The following is a 15,547-nucleotide window of genomic DNA, read 5'->3' on the forward strand; positions in this document are numbered from 1 at the left end:
ATAAATAATCTATGCATTTAAAAAAATACAGTTAAATTCTGAGAAAGTTTTAGTAATGTTAATGCTTTAGTTATCTCACGTACCTGTTTACTGAAATACAGAACGTATTTGACGGCTGAAATAAGTTGAATTACCTTGTGAAACAGCCACTGATTCTTAATTATAAGTGTGTGATAGTTTATCAAGTAAGTAGGTAAACAATCATCTAATGACTGGTGCGGACTACAGTTGAGTACTGCACCTTCAATCTTCTTCATTAAATTAATAATTTAGTAATATTCCATTACATCGATGATAAAATTAATACATGAGCATTTCGGCCAATCTCCGTCTTTTATAAATTTCTGAACGAAAGGCAAAGTGGTCAACATTACGAAACTACAATTATTGTGAAGTTTTTGTTCCGCAACAAAACGTCATGCGTCAGTTAGACAACTAAATGTCAAAATAGTGACCTTCGAACAATAAAGCTCATAATATTTGGAAATGAGAATATTGAATATTGTTATATTTATTGTTAGATAGGAGCTGTAATATAACTACTTTTCCAATAATATAATTCCAAAAGATGGCCCATCCAAACCACGTAACGCTTGATATAGAAGATGAAGAACCTGCGGAGATGGCGCCTCGTCACAACTACAGAGGAGCAGGAGAGCCAAGTCCTAGGCAACCACCTCAGTTCCGAGACAGACCCATGGGCCTAGGAGATCAGTTACAAAGTGTAATCAGAGAAATCAGACCAATTGTGGAACAAGCACGTATAGTACGTAACATGTTCTTTAGCTAATAATAATGATTCATATGACGATATTTTTCTATTTATTGTGTAACTATACTTTTAGCAAACCAGAACCAATCGACTGTCGCTGCCTATTTGGATGCCACGGGCCATACCGGCACCGCCTTACACGGTAGACCCGACGCCGAGGCCACTAAGCTCAGTAGCACATGTAAACTTGGGAGCTAATGCACAAACTTATGCCGTGAATGACAGAGGTGTTCCTGTGACACATCGGACACAGCATGATGTATTAATAAGTAATAGTGAATCCAGCTTGTCCGAGCCAGACCAAGAGCAAGAGATTGTGTCGGTCAACCCAGCCAATAACAACAATATTCATGAAAATGCTGACAATGACAGCCAAAGTGATGACGGCTCGCAGGTATGTCACAATACCAACTCTGTATTATACATATTTACACAGTTGCCTGCACTGTTTGAAACTTTAAAAGTATAAAACTTATAAGACTAAATGTGTGCATGTTGATCTCAATGAAGAGTCCCTCTGTGACTCGAAATTACTTGAGCTTTTCTCCATTAATATACATGAGTAAACCATGATTTTTAGAATGAATTTAGTCTCATGATAGTTATTATGAAAACGTAGAAAAACACAAAACCTAAACACAATGTAAATTCTATTGTATCTCATATCACTATATGAGTTTAAAACCAAATATGTAATTATATTTGGAACTTTAATATGCTTGACAATTGCTATCACACTGACCCTAATATAAGTAGCCAATGGATGAGTAATAAATATGATTTAGTATAACATATTCATTATTTATTTGAACAGAAATATAATTATAAGGAACTTTGGTTATTGTTATTATGGAACTGTGATTACATTAAATGAATAATTTAATAGAAATATGTATTAGTCATATTCGGTCAGGTTTTTCAACATTTAGTTTAGGTTTTATAATATGGATTCGGTATGTAAAATCCCTATCATACTCATAATTATAATCATAGAAATATTTTATAGATTTCCTTTTTTGTTAGTTTTAGTTTGAATTTATCATTATTTTGTCAACATTTCATATCATATGTATTGTTACACATAGTCCTGTTATTCAATGTCCCATTGTAACTGGCGACAATAATGAGAATACAAGAAGTATGGCTACTATTGACCATTCTCGGATGTGGAAACAACAAGATAATAGGCTAGGGCTAAACATCAGACCATAGTTGCTATAGTTAGATGAAATAATTCTGTGTTTAGGATAATAGGAATCAGGAATATAGCCAAACTTCATTGTTATTTTATTACTATGACCCTTAAACTAAAGCAAATATAGATGATATTTAAAATGGTTTGGAGGGTTTACTGAACGCAATACTCATATTTTATTTATTTTCGGATTGTACAAAGTATTAATTACAAAAAATATGGTTAATAAATTCTTTAAGTAGTTAACAATAATTCAATTTAGGTATCTATTTCTTATGAAATATCTCATACAACAATATTATCTTACTATACGAACTTATTTCTTGCACAAAACAAAACACGCAGTTTCGTTATTTCTTTCGATAAATAAAAATAAACAAATAAGTAATGTATAATACTATACTAGTTAGGTACAAGGTATTTGTATAAATTGTCGGCCACAAAACATTTCGTAATAATTCGAACTGTTACCAAAAGCATTAAATGTAAACAGAGAAGTTGCAATCCAATAAAGACCTATAAAGCTTAATAGACATTCTTTCAAATTAAAACCTGGTTGTAGTGAATAAAACCACTTTTAACCAGATTGATTGCGTATATTCCTCGTCAATTCGGATTCAACAATGAACTTCTAAATTCATGTACGGAGTTGCTAACTAATTAATAACGTCATAACTTTTTTTAAAGAACGTTGCCCTTTTTTATGATTTTCTACTGTGTCGTCAGGTGCGTTTACAAACATACGTATGACACCCTGACCCGGAACAACAATCTGTGGATCACACAAAGTGTTGTTCCGTGCGGGAATCGAACCCGTGACACATTGCACGGCAGCCCAGTCGCCATTATTGCAAATAATGCTGCAATACTTATATAATTATCGCGAAATTTGTCAGGTTTAAGGCCGCGTTTCCATTGACGCGGAGCGGGGCGGAGAGGAGCTTAGCGGTACACGAATTGACCAATTACTATGCTCGAAATCTCCGCTCCGCTTCAATGGAAACAGCATGAGCGGGGCGGAGCAGAGCTGAGCGGATATTCATACAAATATATGACTGCGGCACTTTAGCGTAGCAGCTGGTTGTCCGATCACAGTACTCTCCATGCAATTATAATAACTATTTACCTATTATGTAAAATACATTTTAAATGTTGATGTGTTCCAGGTGGTAGACGTGCGCGCGACGCTGAACATCCTCATCCGCTACGCGCCGTTCTACTTCATACTAATCATCAAGTTCCTGTACGACTGCCGGGAAGGCATCTTCACGTTCTTGATACTATTCGTCACTTTCACACACTGCAATAGTATTATTAGAAGGTGAGTTGATCAACAAGTTTGAATTAGCAACTATAATTCTTTGTGTAGCTACTCATCGGTCAGGGGTGCGATTCCCACAAGAAACAATCCATATGTTGTTCTGGGTACGGAGTCTGAATGTGATGCGTATGTTAAATAAATAATGTGTTGGTAAACATACTCTCGACACAGGAGAAAATCCGAGTGCAAGATAATTTATTTAATAAAATAAAAACATTACTATTTAAGGTGTCCTTTTCAAGTCTTCATTCATGCAATATTTCAAAGCGCTTTTTAGCAAGTACTCAGCACTTATCTCATCATGTATTCATGTCGCAGGGAGAACGTGAAACAGATGCATCGCAGCCTATCCTCATGTCTCCTCGAGATGTTCACCACTCTCGGTATCGTCGCCATCGTACATTACCTCTTCGGGCACGGCAAGCTGCTGTACAACGTGGTCATGTTCCCAGCGTACTCCAACCTGAACATATGGGAGCTGCTGTGGCTCATCATCCTCACCGACCTGATCGTTAAGATCATTACCGTCAACATTAAGATGGTAGTCACCATTTTGCCTTCAAGTATATTGCCGTACCAGAAAAGGGTGAGTAAAGTAACCAAAGAAATGTGATTTTGCGTTAGTTTAATAGGGGTAAGTACTTATTATTTATCCATGTGGTTATTCACGTTTGCAGGGTAGAGTATTCCTGTTCATGGAGTCAGTGTCGCAACTGTACCGCTCTCTGCTGACGATCCAGCCGTGGATATTCTACCTGATGCAGTCGTACGATGACTCCGAGAAGCTGATGGGCATGTTCCTCACCTCTGTCTACGTGATCTGCAAGATCATCGAGGTGACGATACGGCTGCGAGTCTTCAAGAATGCAGCCTGGTCAATGGTGCAGAATGTGGTGAGTACAATATCAAATAAGTAAGAATGATAATAACTTGACAATTGACTGCACGGTTGGCGCGGTGGCTAGGCAACTGGCTGCCGCTCAAAGTGTAGCGGGTTCGATTCCGGCACGGAGCAACTCTTTGTGCGATCCACAAATTCTTGTTTCGGGTCTGGGTGTCATGTGTATGTGAAATTGTATGTTTGTAAACGCACCCACGACACAGGAGAAAATCCTAATGTGGGGCGACGTTTTTAAAGAGAAAAAAAAAATTGAATGTATATTAATACTTATAAAATTGTTCGTGTACAGGACCTTGGCACAAAACCGTCCCGCGAGCAGCTGAGTGCGGCGGGCGAGGCGTGTCCCATCTGCCACGACGAGTACACGACGCCGGTGCGGTTAGACTGCAGCCACATCTTCTGCGAGCTGTGCATCTCCGCCTGGCTCGACCGCGAGCACACGTGCCCGCTCTGCCGCGCCAAAGTCTCCGACGAACCTACCTGGCGCGACGGGTCCACCACATTCGACTTTCAACTTTATTGAGTACGTATTATGATTGTTTTACAACCAGAATGTTACACGTACCTGTTGCAAGTTCCGTTATTTTGTTTCTGATGATGTCTAGTTCGCTGCTAGCCATTGGATATCACTGACTTGTTGGAGTCTGCGTTTTATTAAGTATTTTGAGTATTTATTTTTGTTACATGGTAATATTGTGTTACATACATAGCCCGATTTGAGATTCGGTGATGATGTGTATACAATCTATTGAATATAATGAACCTCTTGTGTTTATTTCGCCGTGGGTAATAGTTGTACAGTTAGCGACAACAGTCTCCTGTTAAAATGCTCAATCTTAATCATGTAACAAAACTGATGATAGGTATGACAAAATGTTTAAGTGTAATTCGTTATCTATTTTTACGATAAAGTGAATGTGAACTTGTGTCGCTGGCTGTACTCGGGAGATTTAGAAAAGACTCGTGTAATGAGGGTAACGTGCGCTGTGACTGTAGTCGTAAGGATACCACGGATCTAAGGGGTGATGCGAGTTGATAATATACTTGGAGCAAAGAAACGGAGTCACTAACGAATTATTTATAATTTTAAAGAACACTATAGAAAATAACTATAGAAAAATATCCTCTCATTTTATTTGTTGTTACCACTTAATAAAATAATTGTATCATAAAATCTAGTGGCTTCGTTTCTTTGCTCCCAAGTATATTACAGAGTGTTACGAAGTTGAGATGGTCTTGTGACAAGAATTCAAACTTCCATTGCATTTTTACCAGTAAAATTCATATACAAAGTTGTTGAACTGTGTTAAACGTTGTGTATTTTGAATGTTTTATTTTTTGTAAATATATTGTTTTTTTTTCTTTAATTTAAGTCCTAGACTTTATTTTGAAAGTAAGTTTAATTTATATAAGCATTTTATGGAAATATTCAGGCCTAAGGAGTGGAGTATAGACTCGTTCAATGATCGTGACAGATTGTGTACATAGTGTAAGTACATTGTAATCATTAGGCCGCGGATTACTAGTTTGTTTATTTTTTATATTTATTAAAATATATTTGTTAAAGAAATGTGTAAATAGAAAAATTATTTAAACTTTAAATCATGGTTAAATGTATTCTGTACAAGACGTAATGTTTAAGCAAAACTATTGTAACTTGTTAGCAGTTGCTCATTGTCCATTAAGTATAGGACGGCATTTAAATCACGATTCGTAAAAAAAAACTAAAATACCATCAAAGAATTAATCTTTATCCCAAAAAAGATATGTATGCTTTGCTAATCTTCAAGCTTTTCATAAGGTAAGAATAAATTAAGCCAAATAACGTAGTATACAGAATATAACTACTAGACATATATTTTTATTCCATTATGTAAATAATTTACTTTTATTACTTATGTAAGTGTAATGTGATAATTAAGATCAGCCGCAAAATTGTGTGTATGAAATGAATTTTCGATATTCTCAGCCTAAGACTAAAAAACAAAATGTTTTTACAACAAATATTCAAAGTCTAGCCAAATATTTTACATTTAATTTTATGGAAATATTTATTGAGGGATCCATTCACATGCGTATTACCGATTTTATGTGAATTGACAATATTTGATAAAATGTATAAAAGTCGAGTATTTAGATGTTAACGTTTGTCTTTTGTTTCACCACTAAATTTGTGCAATGACAAAGCAATATCATCTTTATTATGTAGTGCACGGAACAACTCTTTGTGTGATCCATAAATTGTTGTTTCGGGTCTGGGTGTTATGTGTATGTGAACTTGTGTTTGTAGACGCACCCACGACACAGGAGAAAATCAAAGCGTGAAGCAACGTCTTTTAAAAAAATAGTGACAAAGAGATAGTGGTGAAACAGAGGTCCACTGTGTTCACACAACATAAATATTACTAGGCCTCTTTTAGTACATCACATTCACCAGATAATATGGTTGCGTCCTAGACCACTAACATAAATAATTAACATTCCACACATTGTTAACGCATTATTATAATTAAATTTTAAATATATAATGTTTTGTAATAACTATAAAAATAGGCGTTCTGTTGAATCTATGATAGATCTTAAATATATTATCTGTGTTGTAAGCAGATCTACGGTTGACGGAATGAAAACAAGTGTTGTAATGGTGTCTATAGTACTAAGATTGTAATAGCTACCTGGTGTTAAAGGCTCAAGCAGACCGTGTGCGTGTAGGCGGACATGTACAGTACTCACAACGGATTTTGGCAGGTCTGAACTACGTGCAGAAGGCTGCGCAATAAGTGTAAAGGGTCAATTGTATTTAGAAATGGTCAATCTCTAGCCTAGATCGCCGCCCCCCGCACCTCGCCGCATGCCACCATTTGGTTCTAAAAAGACTTATTGCGCAGCCTTCTGCACGTAGTTCAGACCTACCAAGATCCGTTGAGAGTACTGTACTTACCATTGAGTGATATGAAACAGGACACACTGTTTAGACGCGCGGGCACAAGTCTGTGGTACACACGCCTTCACATCCAGCTAAACAAAACTAATATGAACTGGACGTTGAATGCCCGGAATGTTTATACAAACCGAGACCATGAATAACTGGTTGTCCTATACATAGATTGATTGATGTGTTGCCGTGTTTGTCTTTCTACGGATAGGTTTGCTTGAGTCTTGAAGCTCCCGCGATACATTACGGTCAAGCATTGTCACGTGTCACTCAAGTTTGAGGAGTGCCTAATGCTTCGACGTTTTCTATCGTCATACAAAAATGTAACCAAACTATTTACCATATAAATCTGTAAGTGATATTATGTAATAATTTGTAACTATCTTATAGCAAATGTTTCAATTCTATTGTATGGAGCATTTCCCCATAATATTATAATAAATGTTGGTATTTTAAAAAATATGTATCAGTTTGTTTGACAATATTTTCCAGATTGCCTGTAAATGGATTGTAGGCAAGATTACTTTACAGTAGTTGATGAGTTAATAAATAATCATGCAAATAATTTGTGTTTATTATTATCTCTCTAACCCCCTCATGGTCACTACATAGTAGCCAATTTAAAAATGTATCTTTCCCTCGAGAATAGAGAAAATAATATTGTTTTTATTTAAATAATTCCTTAATTTTGTAAAAAAGAACCTTTCAGAGTTTAAAAATTGGTTCCCTCCAGGGTGGTATTTGGTAATAATCTGGAATAGGCCTATTTATAAAATCTTCAATGTTTTTTTTAGGGATATGTACTTCTTTCGAGGATATGATAGGCTTGGATTGGTCTTGTCATAGTACGATATAATACTCGCAATATCTCGAAATCTAGAGTTTCTAGCTAAAAAATAACGATTCGAACCTCTCTATAGGTACTTGTAGACATTTTTCTGTTTGAGGGATTGGATATGGAGGGTGAGAATGACCTTGGACGAAGTGAATCGTTTTCTTAAAACAGTCAAAGCGACATTTCTGTAGTACTAAAACTGGACAAGTCTTGAGCTACCATATGCTCGAAAATAGTTTCCATTCAACAAAATACGCTAGATAAAGCTCATTTGTAAAACCCACAAACATCGAAGAAACGTCTGAAACTATATTTCCAAACGTTTCGTTATTGTTTGTTGGTGTGTTTGCAGTTTTGAGGAGTAAGTAATAAAACAACAAATAAATTTAAATCACATTTTAATCGTAGTTTACATTTTATAGATTCACATAACATAATTATTATCGCTTAAGATTATTTTTCGCCTACAAACGTGAAAAATTAAATAATTTAGATCATTAATAGTAATTATTATTCAAAGTATCACAAATATTGGATAGAGTAACACTGCTCTGAAAGCGCGAAGCATCTATCGTATATCTAGGACTGCCACCTCCCAGGATCGCTATCATGGACTCCGGTTATTATTTTACTTCGAAAACTCGCTACATTTATCAAATAATTAAATCACAGAGTCGCTTCAAAGTACTAGATAATCACACGCGATTGGCACAAAACTTTAAATCAAAGTCGGGATGAGGACTTACGCCGGACGGACAAGTGTGAATACAATACAACGGCGCGCCGCGGCACTTCTAATACGTATTACGGACGTACATCGTCGTACAATAAATCAAATCGAAAATACAGGAGGGCCGGGACAGCGAGCTCGACCTTTGGCAACCGGGGCCCACGCTCCCTGCAGCCGACGCTTCGTTACGCGCCGTCGCCCGCGCCGCCCGCGCCCGTACCGCCCGCCGCGCCCATACCGCCCGCCGGGCTGGCGCAGCGCGCGCCGCGCGTCTCGCACGTCGTGCTCAGCTCCACGGCGTGCGGCGGCACGGGGGCGGCGCGCCCTGCGACGTGCCGGCCTCGGGGTCGGGCGGCGGCACGGCCGAGCCGTACAGGAACAGGCTGCGCAGGCGCGCCGAGCGGGACGACGTGGACGGCAGGTCGTCGGGCCAGCTGGCGGCGCTGGCCGTGTCGGACGCCGCCACGTCCGCCGTCACCTCCAGCCGGTGCGCGGCCGGCGAGTGCGTCTCGTGCCCGCCCAGCGACCCCGCCAGCGCCGCCAGCGACGGCGCGCGGACCTCCGCGTGGTGGGACCCCGCTGACAAAGATGCGTCACCTGCAAGTATTACATATTGAATTCAATGACATAAATCTTTACTTTTTTTACTTATATTAATGGTATTAATATACCAATATTATTATAAGTGAGACAAGATCGACCGTTGTGGATTATGGAAATGACGGCAGGCGAGTGCAATGCGTGGTACTTACCTATACTGGGTTCAAGTCGTCGTGATGCGGCGTCCTGGTCGGGCGCGTGGTCGCGGTCGTCGTCGAAGTGCGCGGCGGCGGGCGGCGGCGCCCCGCCGGCGCAGCCCCCCGCGCGGCACAGCGACACCGGCACCACGCCGTACACGTAGAACAACAGGATGGGCACGCCGATGCCCACGGCCAGCCCCGCCACCAGCGGCGACACCAGCAGCGCCGCAGCCACGGCGGCGGCCACGGCGGCGCGGCGGCGCGCGGCCGGCGCCCGGCGCAGGCGGCGGTGCGCGCGCCGCCCCGCCCACAGCGGCAGCCCCACCAGCAGCGCGGGCAGCGCCACGCCCGCCACCACCGCGATGCCCAGCGGCGCGCCCGCCAGCGTGCCCAGCTGCCATAACAACTTTTTCTTCCGGGACCAAGGCTTTTTGCCCCAGAACGTACATCCGCTGGGGCTGTGAACGACAACGAAAAATTATTTTTCGAACGGACATGCCACAAACAGTACTAACATTTTGTAAATTCCTTCAGTAGTTGAAAGCTCACCTCAAGTAATGTAAGTCTGACACTTCCTTCATACACAGCCAACAGAACTCAGCGCCACAGACGCAGCACACCATGTGGTTGCAGGATCCGTCCTCTACCTTCACTATTAGTACGGAACATCTGGGGCATGGCTTCACGTCACCTGGAAAGTACATATTAACTGAGTAATGCAAAATTGTATAAATTAATCGAGTTTTCGTTTAACAAAATTAATCATCACCACCTCGAGGTTTCCTTGGGGTAACAGATTTATGGAATAGATTCTTGATCTCTTTTTTCGACGGTACAAATACTTATAAAGTTACTGCACGTTTGTGTACATACCATGGTCAATATCTGGATGCGAGGGTTGCGGCGCGCGCGGCGGCGGCGCTCGGCTGCGGCGCGCGGCGTCGCAGGTCTGCGTGGGGTGCCACGCCGCCTTGCAGTGGTAGCAGAACGACGCGCCGCACCCCGGCGCCAGGCACGTCAGCTTCGGACACGACGCGCAGCCCGTCGCTACCACCGCGAAACTACCAAAGTTACAAAAATCATATTATTATTATCTTTAAGACCGTCTTGGTAGTGATCAACAAAAAAATAACATCAAAACAATGAAGCTTGATGCATCAGGGACATGAAGGACTATAGTTTCCTTTCCATTATAGATACTGCTTACGAGGGAATGAATGGAATGGGAGCAACCCAGTGGCGTAGCACCACGTGTAAATGAACTTGCAACTAAAGTTCAAATTAATCATAGGTACAGGTCACAGAGCTGACCTTTATGATTTAATTTTGCATAATATGTGATATTTTCCCCAAAGGAAATGGTATGACGTGAGATGTCTATTATGTATGTACCTGCAGTCGGGCGCGGGGCACCACCGCGTGTCTGGGTCGGCGGCGAGCGCGCGTCTCACGGAGAACTCTTCGTACTTCTCGTACAGCACCGGGTTGTCTACGATGCGACGAACGTCTGAAAGAACACAACACTTTATTAATCTTCAAAATTAAGATATTTTTTTAAAGGTAAAATTAATTGTAGTGGGCATTATGTGAAAGAAAAGGGGGTTTGCCATGGTATGGTGTGTGATAGGGGAGGAATAGAATAACAACATGTTATAGTGCGTGGACCGCAAGTAACTTGAGCTAAGGCCAAGAAAAAGTACTGATAATTTGGGCACTTTTTCAGTCTATTTTACAATATATTTCGTAGGTTATGAAGATTGATCGCTATACCATGCTGTCACACAATTTTTACACTAATGAATAATCGTCATGGACCGTAAAACGTAATGACTATACAATGTTCAGAGTAAAGTATTACTAAGTAGTTGACAAGGAAGTCTAGTTATGTCATACGTCACGCTTTACGATCGCATGGTAGATAACTAGATAATTAGATATCATGATAATTATGGCGTTATGAGCGGACTTCATTTATCAATTACGCCGCGTAGAAGGTACACAGTGGGCTCATCAGATTAACTACTAGAAGAAATAACCTAGCTCAGATAGAATCATTTACGTTCAACTGTTTTATGTTTTCCTCATAAAAATATATTGTAGAGTAATAAGTATATTTATCGTTTAAGAAACTAAAGACAAAATATAAAAGCAACAGTTGTGCATATCAGAAAATAACAAAAAGATCCATTGGCTGTATTATTATCACCAAAACAAAGATATTACTTCTATTACCTATGGATTTACGAAAGTCACTGAAACTGAATGTACCAAAATATCAAATAGCCGAGATCGCAGAATTCTCTGGGACGAAGACTCTATCGATTTCCGTTATTTCCGAGAACTGTGTTGTGATAGAGGGTTTCATCAAGTAATACTTTTTACTGCGAATTCTCCGCGACTCGTCCCGATTACACAGAATTAATAATATAACTGACAAAGTGTACGAGACGTCTCCCCACCTAAGGGGAATATCAAAAGCGAGGATTATAAAATGAAGACGCTGTCTTTGCCAGAAGCCTTATCACATCAAATTAACTTTATATGAATAGAGCTCCAACCCTCTTAAATTTAAAGTCACCACAAAGTCGAACAACTTAAAGCCCCATAATTACTTTTCAAGTAAGTTTCCTGCTCGAGCCAGTAAACACTCCGTGCTGTGTAAGTTGGTCCATAAAACTGCGCGTCTACCATTTCTATGACACTTAATCAAAAGCCAGCAAAATAAGATTTTACTGAAATGAAACCTGATAAAATAGCAAAATAAAAATGAGTACCAATTAAAATATTGGAGTTTCTACGAAAAGGAAATACGCGTGGGCGTATCGGGTGTAGCAGTAAACATGTCCTTGTGTCGAGGATCGTTACGGCTGGGTATTTTGAGCAAACATTACCTCCAATAGGGTACTCCACTCATTTTTTGTACATTGTAACAAAAAAATATGTTACGAGTAGATACATGATATCGGCCCCATTAGTTTTATATTTAGAGCTGGTATCTTGTATCATCTTCTCGCTAGTTACGTTATTGATCCCATTTATGGTCCCTCGCAAATCTCGCGATCCCTATAACGAGCGAGCTTTTGTTATCGGGCACGTGTATCATAAATACAGACATATACGTGTACCTTACAAACATAAGTTAAAATTTTCCATTCAGGAAAACAGAACGTCTGAAAGTGCTTGCTTATTCGTTAAGAAAAATAAAGTCACGAGCAAATTAAATACATAACATTCATTTACTCAATAGAACAAATAAGTATGCTAGAGTGGACACTTGAATTCTATTCGCCATTTTTTTAAATGGAATTATAAAAAAAACCTGTTCATTTTAGAAATACGATTAATAATATGGTACGGTACTTCTTTAGGAGTGTTTTTTAAATAAGGAAAATCACGTATTGTTTTTATGTGTGTACATTAAGTTGAAGTATTACCCACAGTGCTACACATTGAGCAATTACTGCATTAAAGACATTTCTTGCGACACTCACTTGACACAGAAATACTTTTTACGGCTCGTCAGCTTTTGCCTTAACAGATCCTATAATAATTTTTTTATCGTTCTCAGAACAGTTATTCAACGTAACTGTTGTATGATAAATGATAGGTAGCCACTCGTGTGTCACCAGCTTTTTGTGGTAGAACGTAGTAATACGGTTAATTACTAACGGAAGGAAAATAATATCCATATTTGCGGATTGGAAAAAAATTAACGTTTCAGTTTTCACAATCAATATGAATCGAGTTAATTTAGTATTTTTGTTTACGCGCAAAACTCAAGAAAAACTGCATACGGGTTTTTTCCTTTTTATAATTTCTTCGATGCCCCAGAATAGCAAGACAAAATAACGTCTGCATTAGCTGCGCTATAGTTAAATAGTTACAAGTATTACGTGAACATAACCGTCTGTTTATAAAACTACATCCTAGTCCTAGAATAATCTAGGCACACTAGAATTTCAATTAACACGTCCCACAGCTGTATGCCTCCGTTTGAATACTTAACTACTCTACTTTGACGTCAGAGTAAAGGAAAAACGTTTACGATGACAATATGAGTGGTTGATGAAACCAGTCGGCAGTACACATACATATGCATAATGAGATAAAGCTATCTGGCAAAAAGTGATTCGTGAGGCCCAGATATCTATCTATTCGAAAAGCTTGGCTCAATTTTCCCAATAACTTCTATTAGATTAACAGCATAATTGAATGACTGGCAGCTTAATCGTCATAAGGCTCTTTATCATTGTCCTATGCCCCGGAATTATATGAGGTTCAAAACGTAATGTAATTAGGTGTCAAAAGTATTCTTTGACAGACGCATTTTTTTATACCCATTGCAATAAAGGCATTGCATGTCTGACTATGGCGATAGTATTTAATTACCAACTCATACTACCAAGCACTAATCCTATTACAAAGTATAAACTCTGATTTCCAAAGTTGGTAAGCAATGGTGTTGAAAGTCGGCAAGACAAACTATTCGAATTAGTGGCACCAACTTATATTGCGGTGGTTTTATTGGAAGCCGCAGCCACAAGCCGAGGAACTAAGTTACTACATCCATTTCCCTCCTTTTGTAGACTTACAATAGATATAATGTTAAAAGGAATTGAGATAATTAGAAGACAAATGTAACATACTTTTGTAAGCAACACATAAAACTTGCATACAAATTATACATTCAGATAAATCTTTACTTAGCTATGTAAAGAGGTCGATACACGTTAGATAATGAAAGTAATTTGCATTTTAAAGGCGCCACTAGTAAATTAAGGCCAATTCGTGTATATTTATTACACAATTCAAATTGGATATCAATATTTATAGTCGAAACCGGGTCCCGAGCTTATAATGACACGTAGACTCTGTTTATGCAAAGCTGTTATGTTATATCTGTTTCTATAAATAGTTGTCCTATAACAATGTAGTTCTAATATGAAAAAAAAAGTTACCTGAGGGGTGCATGCTCTCGTGGCAAACTGGGCAGTTAACTGGGACCCTCGCCTCGAAGATCTCGATGGCAAGGTATTGTCGTAAGCAGGGCTCGCAGCACCGGTGCGAGCACCACGCGAGCCGCTCCATCGCAGCCGAGCTGAACACCGACAGGCATAGTGGACACTCGAGACCATCACCCTGGAAGAAACGAAACTAATTTCATATTTGTGCTTTTTAAACAGTAAGAAAAGTAGAGGAACGATAAGTAAGTGGGAAATAAGATCGATTGGAGCTCAATTAATTATTTAAAATCCTAGGTTAAAGGACTTTACAAAAGTTGACGACACATCGCCTCGTTCATAACCTCCTAGTTCACCCACTTACATCTATACTAATCTATACTATATACTATATACTTAATACTATAATATTATAAAGCTGAAGAGTTTGTTTGTTTGAACGTGCTAATCTCCAAAACTACTGGTCCGATTTGAATAATTCTTTTTGTGTTGGATAGCGCATTTATTGAGGAAGGCTATAGGCTATAAAACCAATAGGAGCCAAGTAGAGCGGGTGAAACTGCGCGGAAGTAGCTAGTAAGGTTATAAATTGAACGGAAAGTAGAGATCTCCTTCGACAATGAGCGATATAACATCTGGTAATTAGTTAGCAGTAGTATCGAATAGGTGTGTCAGTGACAATGATGCACGGTTGGCACGGCACGGCTGTTGCGTTGCGTCACCAGTTCATGCCCAGTGAGTTATGGCGCAACCTGTCTCCGTAGTTTATCGGTGGAAATAATAACACTCACGTTACTAACAACGACATATTAGTTGTGACGTCGTTGCTCATTAGAAACGCCAATAAAACATTGCAAGATTAGGTAACTCGAGGTTATTGTAAAAATCTCGTAACATTGCTTCGTAATCAAAAGTACGAGTATTCTTAAAACATCATTGCCCATTTTTCAAGTATTTCTCTAATATCTCCGATCTATGTCTATAAATAAGCTTAGAATCAAAGTTTCATCAAAGCTCTGTGATTCTTCAATATGTTTAGTTACAACTGCGATGAGCCATTGGGCCTCACGGAAGTATAGTAGACGCGTTTCTGTTTAAACAAGTCACCTGACAAAAGCTAAAACGTATTGATTTATAAACCGACCCTCGAATTACGT

General features: G+C 39.2%; 2 protein-coding genes across 2 annotated transcripts in view; one reads left to right on the top strand and one right to left on the bottom strand.

Moving 5' to 3' along the window:
- Positions 1 to 403: 403 nt before the first annotated feature.
- On the top strand, positions 404 to 7,689 carry LOC118269811 (RING finger and transmembrane domain-containing protein 2). Its single transcript, XM_035585130.2, has 6 exons — positions 404 to 766; positions 846 to 1,166; positions 3,134 to 3,288; positions 3,607 to 3,874; positions 3,966 to 4,181; positions 4,479 to 7,689. Exons 1-6 carry the CDS (start codon positions 569 to 571, stop codon positions 4,710 to 4,712), a joined length of 1,392 nt encoding a protein of 463 aa, XP_035441023.2. The 5' UTR covers positions 404 to 568; the 3' UTR covers positions 4,713 to 7,689.
- A 651-nt stretch (positions 7,690 to 8,340) lies between these two features.
- Positions 8,341 to 15,547, bottom strand: part of LOC118269689 (E3 ubiquitin-protein ligase RNF19A) — a 39,041-nt gene continuing 31,834 nt past the window's right edge. Inside the window, 7 exon segments of the mRNA XM_035584937.2 lie at positions 8,341 to 8,999; positions 9,002 to 9,286; positions 9,442 to 9,887; positions 9,979 to 10,120; positions 10,303 to 10,490; positions 10,822 to 10,936; positions 14,388 to 14,568. Coding sequence (XP_035440830.2) covers positions 8,875 to 8,999; positions 9,002 to 9,286; positions 9,442 to 9,887; positions 9,979 to 10,120; positions 10,303 to 10,490; positions 10,822 to 10,936; positions 14,388 to 14,568 — 1,482 coding nt within the window. The 3' untranslated portion in view covers positions 8,341 to 8,874.

The sequence above is a fragment of the Spodoptera frugiperda genome, chromosome 30, assembly GCF_023101765.2.
Source record: "Spodoptera frugiperda isolate SF20-4 chromosome 30, AGI-APGP_CSIRO_Sfru_2.0, whole genome shotgun sequence".
Taxonomy (NCBI): Eukaryota; Metazoa; Arthropoda; class Insecta; order Lepidoptera; family Noctuidae; genus Spodoptera; species Spodoptera frugiperda.